General features: G+C 33.9%; 1 protein-coding gene across 3 annotated transcripts in view; it reads right to left on the bottom strand.

Annotated features, from left to right (window-relative positions):
• Positions 1 to 23432, bottom strand: part of eIF5 (eukaryotic translation initiation factor 5) — a 227288-nt gene that overhangs the window by 25541 nt on the left and 178315 nt on the right. For all 3 annotated transcript variants that reach the window (XM_069817991.1, XM_069817990.1, XM_069817992.1), the window contains 2 exons: positions 19640 to 19999; positions 11191 to 11475 (listed from right to left, as the gene is read on the bottom strand). In XM_069817991.1, coding sequence (XP_069674092.1) covers positions 11191 to 11475; positions 19640 to 19796 — 442 coding nt within the window. In that variant the 5' untranslated portion in view covers positions 19797 to 19999. The remainder of the gene's footprint in view (positions 1 to 11190; positions 11476 to 19639; positions 20000 to 23432) is intronic.

Here is a 23432-nt window from a genome sequence, read left to right on the forward strand (position 1 = left end):
GCACTCTACTCTACTCTACTCTACTCTACTCTACTGTTATTTCTAATCTGCCACTGTCAAAGGGTTGCCTTTTGTTCTCAGAAACATTTCCATTATAACGGATAGCATCGAAACAAAAGAAAATGAAATTGCCTTCTTTTATTAACAGGAGACGGACATTATGTCCAGAGCATAAATAAATGTAAGATTACGATGACTTTCAAACTCCATCAGCCCCCTCCCAGTTTCCATTAAGTGACCCGGGAAATTCTAAGGCTGAGTATGCAGTTACACCATAACAGCATTTGTCATTTCTACCTGATCAGTCTGTTTCTAGTGTTTGAACAGTGAATGTACTGTATAAAAATGTCGAAGTGTAAAGTGTTTTCTTCGGAAGATATGGTGAATATTATAAGTGACATTGAACATGATCTTTCGCAAGTGGACAGCACAGTTTAAGTAAATCAACTGTGAGTAACAGTATACAGTGCAATCCATTCCACAAAAATAAAATATTGTAATAATTACTGTGTAATATTTCATTTTCTTGTTCACAATTTCACTCATTCCTGTCATTTAAGGTTAGGGGAGACACACTTCGGATTTAGTGAACCTCGGATATAGTGAATGAAATATCCAAGTCTGCAGAGATTCACTCTATCCGGAGTTGACTATATCTTAATATATAAAATTGAATGTGGGTATGTATGTATGTATGTATGTATGTATGTATGTATGTATGTATGTATGTATGTATGTATGTATGTATGTTCCCTATACAAATCTACACGTTTTGACAGATGTGCCAAATTTTGCACATTTAACCTTCATAACCAGGAGAAGAACATAAGCTACATTAAAATTGTGCAAATGGAAGTTAAATTAATTAAAATTATAAAAAATAAAAATAAAAATAAGTAGATCAAATCTTCATGCATAATATTAAAATACAAAATCTTCTACAGTCAATTGTTTTTTATTATTGTCTGTTGTATTCAACATCGACTTTCATGAGGCCTTGGAAATTTTAACACGAAATTAAATTACGTTGTTGTTACAGATCATGAAGGCTAAAACTAGATAATTCATGCAATAAGTATCTTTACGCATTCCAGGACTGTATTATGAATTCCTCGATGCAGTTTTGTAGACAGTGAGCAAACTGTTTTATGCAACTGAATTCTAGAATTCTTTGAAACTACAAGGATTGCTACCACATAATTTACTTAATATTGAATAACCAATAGTACTATTGCGAAATATTGACCAACCAAAATTATGCACGAATAAGAATTGGTGTGAAAAACTCATACGAAACGTAATAGAATTGATAATATTAACTGCAAAAATAAAAGGAGATGTTTTTATTCCACGTATTTCTAGGATACTCATTCAATTTTAAGCAACTGCAATTTCAATATCACTAGCATTTGTAATGGCCGTATTAAAATGAAGCTCAAGGACAGTCGCTCAAAGTTGCAGACATTAACTAAAAAACTGCGTGTTTTACACATCCTCAACTATATTTTACACAAAGTGAAAAAAAAAAAAAGAAAAGATTTTACACATATCAATAATCAATTCAACGATATTTTTGTCATGTTACTAATGTAGTATGTGAATGTACATAAGTCCACTGAAAATAACATTGTATTATTCTCAAAATATTGTTGTTCACGTTGCAAATTTAATATGTTAAGCGTTGTGGAAATAAAAATCTCTTAATTTCTAAAATACCGGTAGCCCTATACGTTTCTCAGAATATTAGTCTTTATGTTAAAGAATGACTTATTGCGAGTTAATATTGTATCTGTATTCTGTGTGTAAAATTAGAATTAATATAATATGTTCTGAATTTATGAGATATAGTTTCAAGTTATATTAAAAAAAAAAACTGGATATGATATAAGTGGGTGTACAGCGGTCAAGAGGTAAAAAATCTTCCAATATAAATTAAATTATATATGTATAATATTGATTCGATGATGAAACTGATCAGAAAGAGGAGAAGGAATTATATTTTCGTTGGGTTTTACTTTATTTATAGTTTGATTTTTATATTACTTTATTTGTATTTCTGGCGGTGCGGAAGAGAAGGCCTAATGACCTTAACTTCACCAGAATAAATAAATAAAATAAATAAATAAATAAATAAAAACAAATAAATAAATAAATAAATTTAAAACAACAGTTTAACGTCAGGCACATGATGAAATGTTTTCTTTTCGGTGGCTGATTTACAACTGTTTTAAATTGAGTTAACCCTGGCAGGCATTTGGCCGAGTTCATTAATTCATGTAAGTGACGTTAAGTAAAGATTCATCTTTATGGGCGAGGAAAGCGTAGTAAAGACAATTCGTTTTGGTTGTGTATAGTTAGGTTTCCGAGATTTCCGAAAATTTAATAACCAGTTTAATTAAAAATAGAAGCAGAAAGGAAAACCTGGGCAATGCCGGGTACTTTCAGCTAGTTACTCATAAGTAAGATGATCAATCACATTTCAGTCATCTTACATCTTGCAATTAGTGACTACTGATCCCACAGCTCAAGCAGCAGCATCACGATTAAGTGAAGCAAAAAAAGAATATGCGTAATTTTATTACCCACAATCATTCAAGTCTTTTAAATTCGTTACTTTCGTTGCCAATTCCTTAAATTAGTTACTTTTTGGTTACTTTCGTTACTGGTAGGGACCCTGTATGTATGGACTTGCCCATTAAGTTATGTCACAGCAAACATTTTCTGCCATAATGTTATTAAGAATAAATTACGTTCAACTATTACAGATGCGCATCTTGCTTTTACTGTGCACATAAAAAATTGCATCCAATATTGAGAAATTATTAAATGTAGAAAAAGTTAAAAAATCACATTAACAATGCAGATCTTCAAAATTCATTGGAATGTTTTTTATTTGATTTTTTAGTATGTTATTTTATGAAGCTTTATCAATATCTTAGGTTATTTAGTGTCTGAATGAGATGAAGGTGATAATGCTGGTGAAATGAGTCCAGGGTCCAGCACCGGAAATTACTCAGCATTTGCTCATATTGGGTTGAGGGAAAACCCCGGAAAAAACTCGACCAGGCAACTTGCCCTAACCAGGAATCGAACCAAGGCCACCTGGTTTCGTGACCAGATGCGTTAACCGTTACTCCACAGGTGTGGACTCATTAGAATGTTCTTTTAAGTGCTGTAAGAAGTAATTTTATGACAACTGAGTGATTTAAAAATGTATATAATTATGTGATGGCCTTTCAAAATAAAAAAGTGAATAATGTTAATTGAATGACTTTTAAAAAATGATTATTGTACACTTATCTGAATATTCTACTAAAACTTACAGAGAGGTAACTTAGTATATATTTTTTTATTTTAGTAGGTTATTTTACGATACTTTATCAACATCTCAGGTTATTTAGCATCTGAATGATATAAAGGTGATAATGCCGGTGAAATGAGTCCATGGTCCAACACCGAAAGTTACCTAGCATTTGCTCATATTGGGTTGAGGGAAAACCCACCTTAATATAGATTCAAAATAGTTGTTAATATAAATTTAGTTAAGTGGCCCTTCAAATAATTTTTATCAATTTACTGGCCCAAGCTCACAGTAGGTTGGCCACTCCTGATCTAAGGGTTTAGCTTGAACACTATCATGTGTCTAAAGCACAAAACAAAACCGATCTCAGTAATATGAGAAGCATTTTAAAAGTTTGCCACCATGGGAAAGAAAAGAACGTTTCACATCCATATAATACTGGGGATTATTTCAACACCACAGACATGTGACATGAAGCATTCTTCCCATTTTGTCTTCAATTATGTTCTAAGAAAACATGCACCCACATGCACATTCTACCACTTCTTACTTATGGATCCAAGACGTGGATGCTTACTAAGAAAGCAATTCAGAGGCTACACACAACAGGGAGTAGTATCACAGTCTAGTATATACAGTCACGAAGCTCAATATGTAATAAATATGCATCCATAGATACTTGCTAACCACTAGGATCGCTACTATTGCCTCATTACAGACAATGCGAAATAGTACCTGCACAGTCTATTGTTCCTAGCAACCTCAACAACTCAAGCTTTGTGATTGTATATCAGCGTTGTCAGACACAGCCTAAATGGAGCGGAGCGCTCCAGTATAACTCGTTGCGTGCTCCAGTGCTTCCACAGACATAAGCAAGTTCATGCTCCGACTGGACGTCTCTAGCACCACAATTGGTTTTGGAGATTACACCTCTGACACTACTGCTGTATATACTAGACTGTGGTAGTATAGACAGATGCTTTTTTTTTTTTATTATTATCCAAGTTTAAAACCCTATTTTACCCAAAGGTATATTAGGGTTATGAGAGATGCATGTTAGGCATTACAAGAAAGTTCACAAAAAAGAAGCAATGGATCAGAGAGCAAACAAGGGTGAAAGACACAATGAAAATTTAAAATCTTAAATGGAATTTGGCAGGTCATTTAGGAAGAGATGAGAAATGGTCACTGGATTTCAAGGGATATCAAGAGAACAAGAAAATGAACACTCAATGGAGATATGAAATCAAAACTGTTGAAGTCTAATAGGAAAACAAGGCTTTAGATAAAAATAATTGGAAGAGACTTGAGGAGACCATCTTGTGTTGGATCAACAATGGTGAATGATTATATTACAAGACAAAGTCGTTACAAATAAAATGTACTGAGTAAAGAATGGGCTTATATGACATTTAATTCGAGTGAATTTCGGGATTATGAAGACAGTAGGAATGGGCTAAATCAATAATGAAAATGGGGGGAGAAACATGCGTAAGATAATGAACACAAAGCGAGAATTCTTAAAGAGAAGATGTTACAGGAAGAAAATAAGATGAAAAACGGTGAAGTGAACAAAAAGAGATGAAGAGGGGAAGAGGAGGAGGATGAAGGAAAAGAGAAAGGAGAGCAAGGAGGAAGGAGAAAAAAAGATGAGGTTCAGACAAAGAAAGAAGAGGATGATAAGTTTGCAACATGCACAGCTCAGTTGTGCTGCAAAATACTGGATGTCATGTTCTAGCTCTAGCAGATGTATGAATATTCTCAATACAACATTATGCACAGCGACCTCTCATAGTCTGCCTTATACAGGTTGTCTTCAGCATAACTCAGCTATATAGTTTAATCATGGAGGTCACGTCATGCATAACTGCAGGTTTGTTTGCATGTTTGATCAGTATGATACTTGCTACTACTGAATATATGAAATATGTCATGCCACTTTTTAGAGGCACATAGAACACTTAATGTAGCTGTCTATATTAGGTAAGCTGTACCTACGAGTACATTAGCTGTTTATGTAGAGTGGTTTCTTTAAAGCTAAGGTTTAAGATACATATTTTCAGGTTTTCATACACTTTAAATTCTGAAACTTGGTCCTTTGACATGTGTGACAAATTAAAGCTCTTTATGCTGCTTAAATAATTATTTTCAAACATTAGTCATAGAAGGTGAAGTGGAGAAAGAAGAGATGAGGGTAGATAAAAGAATATTACCAACAGACAAGAAAAGATTATTATAGAAATGAGTGCACTATTAGTAAAATAGACTGACGGATGAAGGTAGTGTTTAGGATAGATTTCCATGCAGTTTCAGTAGTGGTGATGATAATAATAATAATAATAATAATAATAATAATAATAATGATGATCCAACACAAAGTTGATGTGATGTAGATCAACTCCCATGACATACTACATACAAAATCTATAACAAAAGAGTGATTTACATTTTCCTACAGTTGCTTGTTCTTAAAATTGTGACCCATTCTAATAAGGATTTTGTGAAGTAAATGTTTACATTCTATTTATAATTACTTTTTAGTGGACAAAACCACCTTTTAAGAGTGGATTTTATTGTTACACAGCTTTCAGGCTTCAAAACAGCTGAACCAGACCAAAGTCTTTTTGATTATAGTCAAGAGACTTTCTACATAGTGGCTCCAGATAAAGCTTGCACAGCACATTAAAGTTGTTACAGGTATAGCAGTTTGTTGATTTTGCAAGGCTTTTCATTTGCCAAAGGGGTTAGTGGAATAAGTGGGCATTCCACATTTTGGTAAAAAATGAACTAACTCCATATTATGAAAGCTGAGTATCTACTGTTAGTTTAATGTGCTATTAAGTGAGGGATAGCCCCATTTTAAAATAAATATGAACATATGAAAGGGCTTTGTAAGTTGCATCAAAATTCTGAACGGAATAAGAAGGAATCCCACAGTTCTTTGAAACGATTCTGATTGGCCAGCTGTTTACCTAACTGAGCAATGGGAGAACTGCTTTGATACAATAAGTTTCCAAGCAACATGGCGGATGTTGACTGTACTAATGTTTTTTGTAAGTGACTGAATGGTGAAAATAAGACAAATAATAGCAAGAAGAGGAAAAGAAATCCAGAAAATGGAAAGACAACAGCAGAAATAAGGCACGAAATAGTGGACAAGAATATATTGCACGCACAGACAAAGTAATGTCTGCTAAATTGTTCACTAACATACAGGCAAAGGAAAGCCACCAAATATAGCAGGCATAGTTATGGAACCAAAGCACCCCAATGGAATTCCCATCAAAGCTGCTTAGCGTCCAGACATACTGTCAATATTAATGTTCATACCTCCAATTCATCACAACTTTTATTGGAATTTGAAATCAGACAATGGATGTGAAGTAGAGAACAATGATCATAACCCATTATCTCCAGGTCTAGTTGCCTCATAAGTGACGCCTTGTTGGTATCACTTATGAGGTTCAGATCTGTCTTCGGACAGTTGACTAAACAAATAAAACAAATGAACCTTATTTAAGTGTCTTTTGATTAATGTCTTTCAAAGTTCGTTTGTTTCCTTGTTGTAAAATATAGTATAATGTAAGTGAAATTTTCCTATAATAATAATCATCATCAAGATATTATGCTCTACATTAGCAGAAATGTTAGTGCAATACCTACCTAACACATTACCCAAAAGACTTTGTGATTCTTATTATTTTCCTTAAGTTACAGAGAATCTAACAAAAAGCTAAATATCTCAAAAACACACTTTTGAGGGATACCCCTTTCTTCCATTAAGCCCTTAATTACCAATGTTTGTTGCATTGAAAGGTTCGATTGCATTGTTAAGAAAACACCTCAGATAAGACATTGCACTGTAATTTATTTTTTTTTTCTCTTTCTTGCATTGGTTTTATATTCATAACAAATTATCCATGTAAAAGGTACTTTTAAATTTTTGTTTTGTAAATGTATAGGCCTACTTTGTCTTCTAGGCAATCCCTGTTTAAGGAAAGTGTTTGATAATAATAATAAAATCAGAACATTACAAAGTTTCGGGTATAATTTCACAGTAAGAGAAAAAAAAATTACAAGATACAAACTGATTGCTGGTCTTCAAAGTGACATTTATCTTATATAACCTTGCAAGTTTTCCTACACTGTTTCAAAGAAGTTGCCAATTTATCACAATCAGACGACATTTTGCATGAGGAGTCCTAGTGAATCATTTCCTTCTCCCTCAAATGTATCAAAACCACACTTGTTAACCTTCCAGCTCATGCTTTCCTCCTGCACACAGAAGTACAGAACAGTGGCAAAGCCAGTATTTAAAGGTGTGTAGGCAGAACATAATACATTACTACATTATCAATGGAGAAAATTTTATTCCTGTTGCTAAGGGACAGTCACTAAATTATACACGGGTAATCGCAGAACTAATGCACACTGCACATACACTCCCATTTCCATAGAGACATGTGGTTATTATGTATTACGTCACTAAAGTGAGCCATTCTGAACACGTCTGTACAGGTTTAACTCAATTACTTACAAATTTCTTTATCTACAAGCTATTGAAATGGATATGAAAATCGGTTAGGTTACATTATTGTCTTAGATTAAAGATCTTTCATTAAAACTTAAACTTTGCATGAACGTACTCATGACAGAAATGTATAAGTTGCTTCGAAAAGTGTGTGATGACTCAACACTGGCCTGTAGTACCATTTCCTAATGGTCTCAATATTTTCGTGAAGGTCTATTCCTATGGAAGACGAACAATGCCCCGGAAGATCGAAATCATCTATGAACTTTACTGCAGAAGTCATTATTGCTATGTTTTGGAAGAAGACATACGGATGATTTGTGAAGAGATAGCCCATGAAAGTGATATATCCATATCATTGGCATACCACATTTTAACAGAGCATTTGCAAAAAAAGAAAGGTCGCTGCTCGATGAGTTCCCAACAAACTGTCTGATGAACAAAAAAACATGGAGAAAAGAAAGAGCAAATCTGTACTCTTGCACTTTCAGCAAGAAGGAGAACAATTCTCAAGACGCATTGTTGCTATAGATGAGACTTAGATTCGTGACTTCGAACTTGAATTAAAGTCATAATCAGCTCAATGGAAACATCAGCCTTCACCACGACCATAAAATGTCGTCAAGCTATGATGCATGATTAGCAGGGAGTTATAACTACTCAATGTGTTCCTATTGATGCATCAGTCACTGCAGATTACTATTCAGACTTTTTACATATGAAATTACACCCAAAAATTCGCCAGAATAGATCACAGTTATTGGAGTCTGGAGTTCTGCTTCTCCATGATAATGCAGGACACGTATTGGCGAGCCACTGAAAAACATATTGACTGATTACAATAGGGAAACACTCCCTCACTCACTCTACAGTCCGGACATGAGTCCACCTGATTACGACCTCTTTTCCCCAAACTGAAAAATCCACTTCAGAGTCAGCATTTTGCAACGTAAAATGACCTGAACACAGCTGTGATCTGACATATCCGAGAATTAAACAGCACCCAACAGCTACCACAACGTTGGGAAGCAATAATTAAACTCCAAGGGGATTATTTTGAAAGTAGCAGCAGCAGTAGCAGTAGTAGTATCTATTGCCCAGGCACTTGGAAGTTCTCCATTCGCCTTTTAGCTTCTAGGTATAAAATAGCTCCCTGTTCGGATCTCTGGTTGGGAGCTGAAAGAAGCCGTAATATATTTTGAAAGAAAATTAAAATGTATGGCAATTAAGTAACTCTGTGCATTATTTCTGGGATCATCTATGTATAATTAAACAATTTACAACACAAAAGTTTCATTATTAATATTGTCGCTGAAAATTGTTAAAAGTAGTTAGATGTAGCTATGCTAAATTGGCAACACTGACTTAAAGCTCGAGAAAGTCTGAATATTCCTTCTTGTCTGCTGTAGTCGGTCATGAGAGATGCCTCTTAGCAATGTAGAAGGGGCTGTTACTAGAAAATTGTTCTGCAATTAAAGAAACTCACGCTACTTTCCGTTCTCCTTAATCCCTGCCTGTAAAACCATGACTGTTGAAGAGGCAAGTGAAAAATCACCATCTTCGAGTACATCTGTCGATATGTGTCACTGTCTAGTGGTTGTTGAACGAAGAATCCAGTATAATCAACTAATTTCTTTTAATCACACCAATTACAGTAGAGAAATTTACTGCAGTATTTATGATTTTTAATCGTGAAGACTTTCTTTCTGAAGATGGGGGGGGGGGGGGGGTTAGGCATTGCCTTAATTGTCTCCGAATAGCTTCACCATTGGTACAGAGGTACTGCCTGTTTTATCAGTTCAGAAACACTGTATTACAGACTAGCTAATATGTGAAATAACTGTTTTTATGTGCAGATCACTTTACAGTTTTAAATCAGAGAAGTAAATCTTTATTCAGGTTTGCTCACGTACTAGTGTGTTCTTTGAAACTTTTCATTTTTGTAAACTCGGAACTTCCCATCTACTAGAAAATAAATCTGGAGTTTACGAATTTACTGACAAACATTTTAAAATGTCATGTAAGGAAAGAGAAGTAGCTAGAGAAGGTGAATGCTAGCAATAGAAGTTTCCACAAATTGGAGGAAAAAGAAAATCTTAAAACAGATACCCACGATATAAGACTTCAGGAAGGAAAAGGTACAAGAGATGCAATTGGACTGCTATGAACAATTGGCGAAAGATACCTGAAGAAGAATAAAGAAGTTTATATAGTATTTGTGGACCTAGAAAAGGAGTCGACAGAGTAGATTGGAATAAATTGATGGTGCTCCTAAAGAAAATTGGCGTGGATTGGAAAGAGGAGGCTGTTCAGTAACCTTTATATGAAATGAGTCAAAGTCAGGATAGGAGAAGAAATGTCAGACAGAAGTGAAATAGAGAGAGGAGTACGACAAAGATGTCCTTTATCATCTACTCTGTTCAACATCTACTTGAGCGATTTAGTGAAGAACTGTTATCAAAACATGGGAGGAGTGATAGTAGGAGGAAGAAGAATAAAGTGTGTTAAGATTTGCTGCTGATATGGCGTTGTTAGCAGAAGAGGAGACGATACTAAGGGATATGCTACTGGAGCTAAATGACAGCTGTGAGCAGTATGGAATGAAGATAAATGCCAACAAGACGAAGACCATGATCATAGGAAGAAAAGCAAAGAAGGAACTTGCGAATTCTAAATGAGGCAGTAGAGCAAGTGGACAGCTTCAAATACTTTGGGTGTACTATAAGCAGTAACATGAGCTGAAGCCAGGAAGTCAAAAGGAGAATAGCAATGGCAAAGGAAGCTTTTAATAGAAAAAGGAGAATCTTTTGCAGACCTCTGGAGAAAAAACTAACGAAGAGACTAGTGAAGTGCTTTGTATGGAGTGTAGCACTGTATGAGACAGAAACATGGGCATTACGACGAAGTGAAGAGAAGTAAATAGAAGCATTTGAAATGTGGATATGGAGAAGGATAGGGCATGTGAAATGGACAGACAGAGAAAGAAACGAAGCTGTGTTGGAAAAAGTGGATGAAGAAAGAATGATGCTGAAACTGATCAGAAAGAGGAAAAGAAATTGGCTGGGTCACCGGCTGAGAAGAAAATGCCTACTGAAGGATGCACTGGAAGGAATGATGAACGGGAGAAGAGTCTGGGGCAGAAGAAGATATCAGATATAGATGGCATTAAGATAAGTGGATCACATGCGAAGACTAAGAGGAAAGCAGAAAATAGGAAAGACTGGAGAATGCTGGGTTTGCAGTGAAAGACCTACCCTTGAGCAGAACAATATGAATGAATGGACGATATAAGAATATCCAACTAACATATATTATTTGTATATATCTACATACAACTAACATTCAAGCCACTACTCACTTGGAGGGTTCTTGATGATGAAGGTATTCAGTTTGTGGTTGAACTCTAGAGGTCCATGGTACCCGCAGGCCTTGCAGGCTTGGTTGATGGTTGCCTTCTTCTGGCTAACAGTAAGCGTGGTTTCTGGGTTGTCGCATTCGGGGCACAGCACGAACTTTCGGATGAAGCCATCCAATAGGTCCTGAAGCTTTGTTGCATCATGCGAGCCATTCACAATGAAGCGGTCATTCTTGAAGTCAAACTGGGTCTGAGCACCCAGTTCACAGCCAAAGTATTTAGTGGGGTCTGAAACATGGTACTTTGGATCAGCTCAAAGCATATGTCACATATGACACAGCTGAAACACTAAGGCCCAGTTATATAAAAGCCATTACTATATGTTATTTTTAACTAAACATTAGTAAATAACTATGTTAATAGTTAATTAATTTTTATACAATTTCTAAATAAGTTGTATAAAAATTAATTTATTAACATATAAACTAGGTCTAGTACTAACTGATATTTGCAGTAAAATATGCGACATCATCTCGAAACATGAATTAAATTTGTGTGTAGTATATTTTCAACTGTATCGCCAATGAGAGAGAAAAAACAATCATCACTACTTCCAGAATATGCATCTCTACACATGTGAGGAGGATAATGAACATTGGATTGAGAGTGTGATTTCGTTTTGTTTGTGGTTGTAACTGAGGACATAATCTTCGGTAAATTCTTCCACTACAAATTTTGGTAACTGAAATCTGCTTGTCATCGAGTTCAATGAACAGACTTCTTTGCTCTTCAAAAACTGGAGGAGCACAGCGAAATTCAATATCATCGTCAGATGAGATACCACAATAATTAGAAACATAGAAATATAGGCTATGAATCTATAATTTAACTTAACTTAGGAAAAATATTGAAAGTATGTAATATTGCACCACAATCGGGACTTAAAAATGAAAAGAAGTCCATACAATTTTACTTAAAGTTAAAACGAAATAATCTGAAGTTACCAGTAGTATTCTATAACCAAAAATTCGTAGTCAAGTGTAATTGAAGATTAATTTGATGTCTTAATTAAATATTAGAAATATCAGTACTGTATTATTTACAGGGAGTAATTTAAAAGGAAACAGGAAATACAACACAGATGTATCACAACTTGAATGACTTACTTTGAGGATAGGAGAGAGATCATATATTTTTCAAATCCAACAATAATTGGAAACTTAAAATTGGTGTTTATTATAGTTCAATTACTGACCATTTTCTTGAATTCGAAATTTTAAGTACATTTAAAATACAACATAATGATTCAGAAACTAATAGAGATACTCCTCACTTAAAATTTCATATTGACTTTGATACTTTAATGTCCGACATGAACAAACAAAACTGGGAAAATATTTACACATGTCAAGATGCTGATTTAGCTTTTAATATATTTCATGAACAATTAATTATTTGTCATATTAATAAATGTAAATTAAGAGTACTCACAAAAAATTTCCAATAAATTAAAAAAATAAAACCATGGATTACTATTGGTTTAATTTGTTCTATTTGTAAAAGAGATAAATTAGTGAATAAGGTTAGGAAACAGCCATTTAATAGTACATTATTAATTAAATACAAAAATTATAGAAATATCTTAACTAATCTTATCAGAAACGCAAGAACTAAATATTCTGAAAAAAATTTTTTGAACAACCAACACGATTCAAAAATTTTTTGGAAAATAGTAAATGAAGCTACAAACACTATTTCCACTAAACATTCTACACCAATAGAAATCATTAATTCAAATGGTGTATCAGTTTTCAATAAAAACGAGATTGCTAATAATTTTAATGATCATTTTACGAAAATAGGTCATGAAATTGTAAATCACTTACAAAACCATGTTCCAGATACTAAAACTACAAACTTCAATCAATCACTATCTCCTACCTCAATGTTTATGTTTCCAATTAAGGAAAATTAATTAATTTCTATTACTGATAAATTAAAAACTAATGTTTCTCCTGGTAATGATGGCATAGCCAGTTGTCTTACAGAAAATTAAAAATTATATATTAAAACCACTTTTATATATAATTAATTTGTGTTTCATAGCCGGTGTTTTTCCTACAGAACTGAAAACTGCTATTGTAATTCCCTTACATAAGTCGGGAGATCGGACTGATTTAAACAATTATAATTAGACCTATTTCTCTGTTGCGATCTCTTGCTAAACTAATAGAAAGATCTATTAAAAAAAAGTTACTAAACTATCTAGAAAAAAACATTTTGAGCGAATTTCAATTTGGATTCCGTACCTCTAAAGGGAGAAATGATGCTATTCTAGCTGTTACATGAATATTATGAGAAAATTAGATATGGGAAATGTTTAGGAATATTTCTTGATTTGAAAAAAGCATTTGATACAGTTAATCATGATATCTTCCTTTCAAAATCAGAAAACATTGGTATTAGAGGAGTTGTACCTAAACTTTTTCGTTCATATTTAGAAAAGAGATATCAAAAAGTCAAAATTGGCAATTATAAATTGATCAATATTGAAATTCCACAAGGTACAGTATTAGGACCAATCTTATAACTAGCAATACCCATGCGCTTCGCCGCACATCTTGTTATAAATAAACATCATTAACTTAAATCTGTTATATATTAAAATACAGCTTTGTTATTATTAATGAATAGGCCTAATTAATTTATTATAAGTTATAAATCGTTTGCTCCTGAATTATTTTCAAAATTGTGTTTAGAAGTATGAATGAAACTGTTATTACCATGCAATACACTCTGGCGTTGTTCAATTAATTCTACTTTTAAGTTTTAAGCTTGGTATTACGACCTAACAGCATCTGAAACAGAATATATTTGTAAGAACAGAGGATTGTTCTCTCAACTGGAAGGCTTTGTCACCAAACAGCACCACTTGGAATGAGGTATCGCACTGTCTTATATTATTTAAAACATGCGTTGATAACGGATGAACTATTATAAGTTTTTAAATGGTTGTGGGGGATCTTGAGTCTCGGAAATAACACTTCCAGCAGCATTTGGTCCTTTACCCCATTATGTATTTCATTTTATCGGTTTTATCTATTTGAATATCATTAAAATGGGCATATAATTTATATTTAGATCGTAATGTAATGCTGACATATGTATTAACATGTGTATTAACTCTCGACTATGCTGTCCAGTTCTAGCAATATGCTCTCGTTGTTTGTTAATTTTCTGAGAACATTCAGCGCTATTTTCTCTTTTTCGACCCTGATAAGTTCGAACTCTCTTATTGCCATGTCGATCAAAGCGTTCAATGCTAGTTTCTCTTGCTCGAACCACTGAAATTTTTGCATAGATATTTCAAAACGATTCTCCCATTCTTCCTCACTCTCCGAATTTTGTTTTGTCTTCAGGAAGAAGCGTTTCGATATAACTGAAACATTTGTTTGACATTTTCAAGCAGCATGCTAATGTTAACGTATAAAATCTTTTCTCACAGAACACTACCCGAAATTATTACTGTCCAACTTATACTTATCCATTATATGAACGAAACGCAAATCGAATTCAAAACACCAAATGCACTTCTGCTCCTCTAGCATGCAGCGGAGCCTGAGTGTTGTCTACCATGATTCTCGGTAGAGCAAGGCACAATCATGTGGTGTCATCTACAGTGTGTTCGTTTACATAATATAGGTCGACCAGCATGAAGGCCTAGCAACCTGTGGCAAACCATCTCCTAAACGCTCAATAGTCCATTTCAGTAAATCTGTTAAATCTGTGCTGACATTAGATTGCGTGTTATTCTTCTGATTGTGTTAAGGAAGTGTTTAGATTAGCTCGTTCACATAGCACCACAGAAATTTAAAATTTACATAAAAGCAAAGGATTTTCATGGCAGAGACTTATCGGAAAAGAGTGATTGCGGAAAGGTAAAAAGATTATTTGCAAAAAGATTTTTTAATGTTACTGTTTCACATGTCAGCACTATACGCAACCTCATTAAACATTTAGATAAACTGACTCAGTATTGAATAAAAATAGCAAGAGACCACGTTGTGTACGTAATGAGAAAAAACTGGATGAAATATGAGAAAGATTGGATCACACCTCATAAAAATATCTCAGTCATCTTGCGCAAAAGCCATTAAAATTCTTAAATCCTTTAAAGATATCAGAGATGTGTTGCAGCAGAAGGTCATCATTTCCAACACCTCTTATATTGCAGGTAAGTTCAGTAATAATAAAACTGCCGAGCATACGTGAGACGGTTTGCCGCACATTGCATGGCCTTCATGCAGGTCGTGCATCACCAGTCAATCTACATTATGTAAGTGACTGCTCTCTAGTATATAGAACCTACAAAATGGGATATATTATTTATTAAAGTCCAACCTACATAACAAAAATAAGGGGAAACTTCGATATCCTCTCACACCACAACGTACTTAAATCAATGAAAATAACCTCAGAATTGTAACACATTACTCTACAGACACGATGTGATCCCTGAGAAGGTTATATACTTAATAGGTAACAGTTCTGTATAGTGTACAACACTTCATATTAAATAATTAGCAAAACAAAGTCTTTAGCACGATTTGTGGTTTGTAGGCCACCCAAACCTCGAACTCCAATCCTCTGCACACGAGATCTTATATACTCTGATTGTTATGGCTTAATTTTATGAGTAAAAACAATTAACAATAGGTATCTCAGTCATAACGTCATACAATACCAGATGGAACTGAAGTAATTGCATAATTAAAATACTACTATTTGATCCAGGCAGCATCCATTTTTGGTGCAAGAATAAATTCGTTTAATATGTTTATAAATCAGTCTTGAATGCATTCCTTAAAAAACCACTCCAAACCAATATGAATATAGCGTGGATTGTGTAAGAAGGTAACTTTTTGTGTTGGCCTCATTACACATCTTTAAGTAAATAAAAACACATTAAAGTTAACATGGCACATACATATTATTTTAAGAACCACAGGAAACAAATGTGGATACATGATGAGGAAAAGAACGCCATTTCATGATAGTTTGTAAAACGACTCAGATAATATAGAAAATTAACAGCTCCAGTGAGCTCCAAGGTAAAATACTAATTTTTACTGTATTTCTTTTTTATTTTTGGTCCAGGTGAAATAGGCCTACTTGCCTTTTATGACAACATTCGCAAAAATACGATTGGACAAAAAAATAAAATCTATTAAAAAGTAATATTTTACATGGACCTAATAAAGTTTAAATATATATTACAGTAGCTCACCCAAATATGCAATTAAGCAATTAAAAAAAGTACCGTTATCTTACTGAATAATTAATACTTAATATGTATGTGTTGAGTGTACAGTATATTTGAATAGTCCACTGCAAGAATGATGGATGTCACTTTTTTGTCGAAAATGAACCAAGACTGTCAATGCATAGCTTAAAACATATAGAATGTACATAGAGAGTTACATGGCATTAACACTGATAGTCATTGTCCAGTAATGATCGGAAAATCACAGTTAAGCTTTGAGCGCTAAGCATTTCAAATTTTCAATCGCTTCTCCTGCAAAATGCATTCCAAATGACATCCATCATTCTTGCAGTGGACTCTTCATTTGTAAAATTATTCCATCCTTGACTATCATTGGTTCATAAATAAACGCAAATTAGACATAAAATGTTATTACCTTCTAATAGCATTAAATTTAACTACATATCACTCATTCATCATTAGTTTCGACAGTATATCAAGTTATCTGTGCGTAAGGGTCTGTTTTAATCATACCTTTAAGCATTTGTGCCTAGTCTTCGATTCATTCTGGAGCTTCTGTAGTGACAAAGTCTATGTCCCTCTGAAGAAAATACACTTTCCAATGATGAAAGAACTATCCAAATCGATTAAATAGTTTCCTAAGATTGCCTCGTACAAACATACAAACACTATCTTTTTATAGTAATATTTATTATATTATAAACTCATGAATATCATCTTCATATGTTAAATGGATATTAATCTGATTCTTTCCAAGACCGCTTTAAATAAATACAGTAATTTGTTTTATCTACTAAGATTTCAAATCATCCGTCCTCAAGTGAGGCTGACCACTGGGATCTGGAATTAACAAAATATAAAAGATAAAGGGAAATGAAACGGGCAAAATACTCGTATAATCTAGGGGGCAATGACATAAAAAGCATTGTTATTTTAAAACTTATTTATCTCATTAAATATCAGTCCTATCAAACTTGCACAGTATAAAACTTATCGGAAATCAATTTTGAAGAAACTTTTGTTATGTAACTTTTTCATGAAAATCAATAATATGGGAGATTCTAATTTTCATATAAATCAGTGAAATTGCGTGAAAAGGTAACAACATCCAGACAGAAAAAAAAAAAAAAAGCTATTTTTGGTTTCAGGATGATTAATTATACATGTTAACACCAACTATTTTTGGAAAAGCAAAAATTACCAGAAAAATTTCGGTTACAGATTTATTATTAGTATAGATATAAATTTGTTGAAAACTGATCTAAAGAAATATGGTGGTAATACATTTTCTTTTGCAGATGTACTAACATTTAATGGGGAAATTGAGGTAACACTTACTTAAATGCTAGCAATGGAATTAACGTAGTGAAAGATTGGCTTGACTCTAATCTCCTTTCCTTAAATACTAATAAAACTACCTATATTCCATTTTCTTTAACAACGCAAAGTTTACCTCCACCTATGAATAATTATCACTTAGTAATACATAATATTTCATGTAATGAATTAACAAATAATTATTGTAACTGCCCACATCTAACACCTTCCACACAAGTCAAATAATTAGGAATTATTATAGATCAGCATTTACGTTGGGATAAACAAACTGATTTTATGTGTACAAGTATAAGAAAGACAATTTATAAATTCATAATACTTCGAAATTTTATTACTAAGGAGGCATTGAGAATAATATTTTTAGCTTTAGTACAGTATGGTATATAAATTGGGGTGGAGTAGCATCTGTACTTAATCCATTAGTTTTATTATACAGAAGATTAATAAAAATTTGTCTAACCAAAAATATGTATTACCCAACAAATTTAATTTATACAAATTTTAAAGTACTGTCTATTGAAGAAATTTATAAATATAGTTTACTAACTTACTACCCCAGAAATCAAATAAAACATAAATCTAATTGACATGAATATCGTACTCGAAGACAAAAAAGTCTATTTTCTCATTAATTGAGCCTAAATGTCATACAAGTGCAGCACTTAGACATGGTGCTAGTTTTGGCCCAAGACTTTATAATAAAATTACAAACCATTTTCCAAAGTTTAAATATTTTAAAATTGAAACTTTTAAAAAAGAAATTTGTAAAATTATTAATTATATATAATACTAAGAAATGTGTTTATTTTTTACATTTTTATTTCTGTCGACTATATTCAAGTTTCTATTGAATATAACTGGTTTCTGGCTTTATCAATATATATTAAATGTGATTTTTCTTTCTTTTTCTTTCTCTTGTTCTTTTTTTTTTTTTTGCTCTTGTGTGTTATTTATCACTTTGAATTACTGTATTTAGTAAACTGTCTTTGTAAAGTTTACGTTATATTATTGGCTAAGACCACACTGTACACGTGCCTGGCTCTTACAGTAGTGGTTAGACACATTTTCGATTTATAAATTTAATTTGCACTCACTTTGCTAGCTAAATGAAATAAAATAAATAAATAAATAATGATGGAACAGAAGCAGAAGAGAGAATGATGGCACAGAAGCAGGAGAGATATTGATGGATTAGAAGCAAGAGAGAGGATGATGATGGAATAGAAGCAGGAGAGAGGATGATGATGGAATAGAAGCAGGAGAGATAATGGCGATGGCACAGAAGTAGGAGAGATATGACACAGAAGCAAAAAGACAGTATGACGACGATGGCATGGAAGCAGATGATGGCAGAAGATGATGACGAAGGAAGAGAGGCAGGAGATGATGACGAAGGAAGAGAGGCAGGAGATGACGAAGAAAGAGAGGCAGGAGATGACGAAGAAAGAGAGGCAGGAGATGGCGAAGAAAGAGAGGCAGGAGATGGCGAAGGAAGAGAGGCAGGAGATGGCGAAGGAAGAGATGCAGGGGATGAGGACAGAAGAGGCAGGAGACGATGGAGAAAGAAAGGAAAAGGCAGAAGAAGACGAAGGAAAAGAGGAAGAAGACGAAAATGTTGCAAATGATGAAGCAGAAGCAGGAGAAAATGATGTTACTGGAGAAAGAAAAGCAAGATGAAAAAGAAAGTACTGCAGGGAAAGAAAAATGTAATAGAAAATACGATGATGCTGATATGGAAGCAAGAGGAAGAGCAGCTGAAAATTATGAAACAGGGAAAGTGAAAATTTTATATGGGGGCAAGTATAAGAAAATCAGGAGAATTTTACTCACATGTAGCAGGTCTTCCTATAGCTTTGGCAACATCTATCATATTGACAATGACGGTCTTGATGCCGTTGCCCTTGCCTTCAACCTTGGCACGGAGGCGAGGCATCTTGTAGCGGTAGAATGCGTCGCTCACGCTGCGGTTCACGTTCACACTCCCCATGGTGATGACAATGATGATCTGGGTGGAGGAGATGGGGTGCTACTACTGGTGACAGCGACAACGACGACGAAGACAGAGACAACAGCGACAAAAATTTGGAGGAAACAGCGTTGCTCTTGATTTTGATGATATTCTTGCAAGATAGTCACGTTTCTCTGAATGGTTGTAACTTCCGGTGCCGATTACTGGAAAATTTTGATGTCCTAACAAAGAAGAAAAAATTCCAGTTATTTAAGGTGCATAAATAATGCAATGAATACCATTCTTTGTTATGGACATTTCACACCTCAGTGCATTGATCTTTATTAAAAATTCCTTTCAATGTCATGCAATGCAAAGCACATATACACACGAGTCTGTTGGTAGTCAACCTTAAATTATAAAAAGTGAACTTATTAAATAGGTAATTTTTGGCAGTACACAGAAAATTTGGATCTGAACCTGGGGGGAGAGGGGTGGAGAAAAAAGCCCATAGTACAGAATAAGCTATACTCGAAACTTGTACAATTCTTTGCACTGCATTAAACAATTCACAAAACATACAATGATGAGGGTCATGGTGATATTAGTAGTGAGAGTATTACCATGGAAAATTATTTGTAAATGATACGTGTATATAGTTAAATTCGAAAAGGGAATGGATTCCTAGATCTGTACCTATTTCGTTTGCCAAATCTAGACATATATTATTCAGATCTCTATGTTTCATGTACACAGGATCCTCCTATTAAAATTCTATAGGACCTAAAATGCCTAAATGAACCATAAACTCTTATAAATGCCTAAAAACTATCTTTGTGCCTAAAAAGCGCCTTTTTAGTATTATATAATATTTAAAATACTGGTAATATAAAAATGCCCAAAAACTACAAAAAAAAAAAAATGTCATGTAAAAAATTTCCTCTTACAGACAAACATTGGTCTGGCAAGTTCGTTCCATATTGGTCTTAGAGAGGAAGGAAAGAAAATTTTACCAACTTTTTGGAGCCGAAGTTAGTTTGAAAAAGTACATCCTAGCATAAAAGGGTGGTAGGTTGCTCAGGTTAGGCGAGAACTTACAAATTATTTTCAGCTTCATTTGAGCCCCGTTAGGCGAGAGCTTACAAATTAAGTTTTTAAGTCAATGCACCCTCGTTACACGAAATTAAACTGACAAATCACTTCTTTCACTGATAAAATTTGAGTCTTCAGTTCAATAGCACTCAATGTACAGACCCAGAAACAAAATTCCACCTAAAATGGAATATTTACTAAAATTATTATTATTATTATTATTATTATTATTATTTTCCATTGGCGAGAATTAACGATCAAGTCATTTTCTCTCTAGCTTCCCAGTACAAGCTAACAAGGTCCTCAAGTCTGGTGTGCAGTTGGGTTTATGGCTGGGCAGAACAGAAGGTGTTGTTTGTCCGTGATTTGGTCAGGGTTGTTGCACAAAACATCTGTTGGATTGGTATATGCCTATCCTGTGTAGATGGTGAGCCAAGAAGTAATGTCCTGACATCAACCTGTATTTTGTTACAGCTTCCTTGCAGCCTTTATATTTTACTTCCGTTAATAGTTCATCAATTTTTTCCTATAACTTCCCTCTGGCAGCTGTAATATTTTCTTGCGTGTCAATTTTGTATAAACTCCTGAAAGTTCTAAATTGGATTTTATAATATCCTAAAGCTCTCTTTTTTAGCACCTAGAAATTCGTTCCCTGATCATGTATCACATTTTGAAAATAATATATATATATATATAATACGAAATAAATTTTAACTATGTGTACTACTGTAAGAACTGTTCAATAAAACATTCAAGTAATGACAAATTCTTATTTAGATATTTCACGCCTACGAACATTATTGCTACATATTGCTGCTGTTATTCCAAAACCTCGTAAATCCAATGATCACTGAACTCGAGGTTTCAGGCTCAATGGTCGCAAAATATCTATTTTAAACACTTATAAAAGAATGAACAATACTTTTCTACAAATGACAAAATACAAAACCACGTACATTGGAATGATAGTATAACTTCTAAAATACAAAACCTCGAAAGATCATATTGCCATTCATGCATTTTTTGGTTTTTTATTATATTAACAAAATTCTGATAAATTGTCGAAGCGATGTTTTGTGGTAGTTACATTTTGTGAAAGCACCTGCTTACGTTTTCTAGAGTTAAAGGTTTTGAAATAACAGCCACGATATTTAATTTCTCCTACATTCAGTGTATCTTATTTTACCTGAGGAATACTAAGAGATTTAACCCTCATTTTTGTAATTATTTTTTTCAATGCCCACAGGACAAACTTCAAACTGTACCTAATGAACGAAATTACTTTCAGCAACAAATTGTGTGAGCCTTTCTGTTTCATTCGCAGATGTCAAATATGAACAGGATCATGAAAAATGTCTTCCACTACTGCAGTACCTAATTTGTATCTTTCTTTATGCTGAAATTCTGAAGTAATGTCAAAATTTAAAATGTTCTTTAAAAGCATGCCTGTGTCTTATCACTATCTTCACTGAATAGACAAATACAGTTGTTAATTGTCAGTGGAAGTCAAATTTATACCTATGATTTCATGAAATTATTAGCATTATATTTCACATATAATTTTTTAAATAAGTATGTGGTCTAGTAGTAGTGAAAATGATGAGTTCATTCATTCATAGTGTTCTATCCATTCTCCAGTCTTTCCTATTTTCTGCCTTCCTCTTTGTCTCCTCATATGATCCATATATCTTAATATCGTCTATCATCTGATATCATCTTCTGCTCCGAACTCTTCTTCTGTTCACAACTCCTTCCAATGCATCCTTCAGAAGGCAGTTTCTTCTCAACCAGTGACCCAGTCAATTTCTTTTCCTCTTTCTGATCAGTTTCAATATCATTCTATCTTCATTCATTCTTTCGAACACAGTTTCGTTTCTTATTCTGTCTGTCTATTTCACATGTTCCATCCTTCTCCATATCCACATTTTACATGCTTGCAGTCACTTCTGCCCTATACAAAGCTATACTCCATACAAAGCACTTCACTAGTTTCTTCCTTAGTTCTTTGTCCAGAGATCCACAAAAGATACTTTTTCTAGTAAAAGCTTCCTTCGCCATTGCTATTCTCCTTTTGACTTCTTGGCAGCAGTTCATGTTACTGCTTATAGTACACCCAAAGTATTTGAAGCTGTCCACTTGCTCTATTGCCTCATTTAAAATTCACAAGTTAACTTTCTTTACATTTCTTCCTATGACCATGATCTTCGTCTTGTTGGCATTTATCTTCATTCCATATGGCTCACAGCTGTCATTTAGCTCCAGTAGCATATCCCTTAGTATCATCTCCTCTTCTGCTAATAACGCCATATAATCAGCAAATCTTATACACTTTATTCTTCCTCCTACTATCGCTCCTCCCATGTTCTGAAAACAGTTAAATTTCGGTGAAGTCCGGAGGGCCTAATTAGTCAAATCCACTCTCCTCACCTCCACACTGGGGCCCCCTGGGATCTTTTAAGATGCAAAAGAGAGAGTGATGTGCAGAAAGCAACGGGAAACTACCACATTTACCTTTCCCAAGAAAAACTGCAAACATGGGAAATGACGAGTATGATAATGAAAATTAGAGGTTATGAAGAAAAA

Source organism: Periplaneta americana, chromosome 2, assembly GCF_040183065.1.
Source record: "Periplaneta americana isolate PAMFEO1 chromosome 2, P.americana_PAMFEO1_priV1, whole genome shotgun sequence".
NCBI classification, from domain to species: domain Eukaryota; kingdom Metazoa; phylum Arthropoda; class Insecta; order Blattodea; family Blattidae; genus Periplaneta; species Periplaneta americana.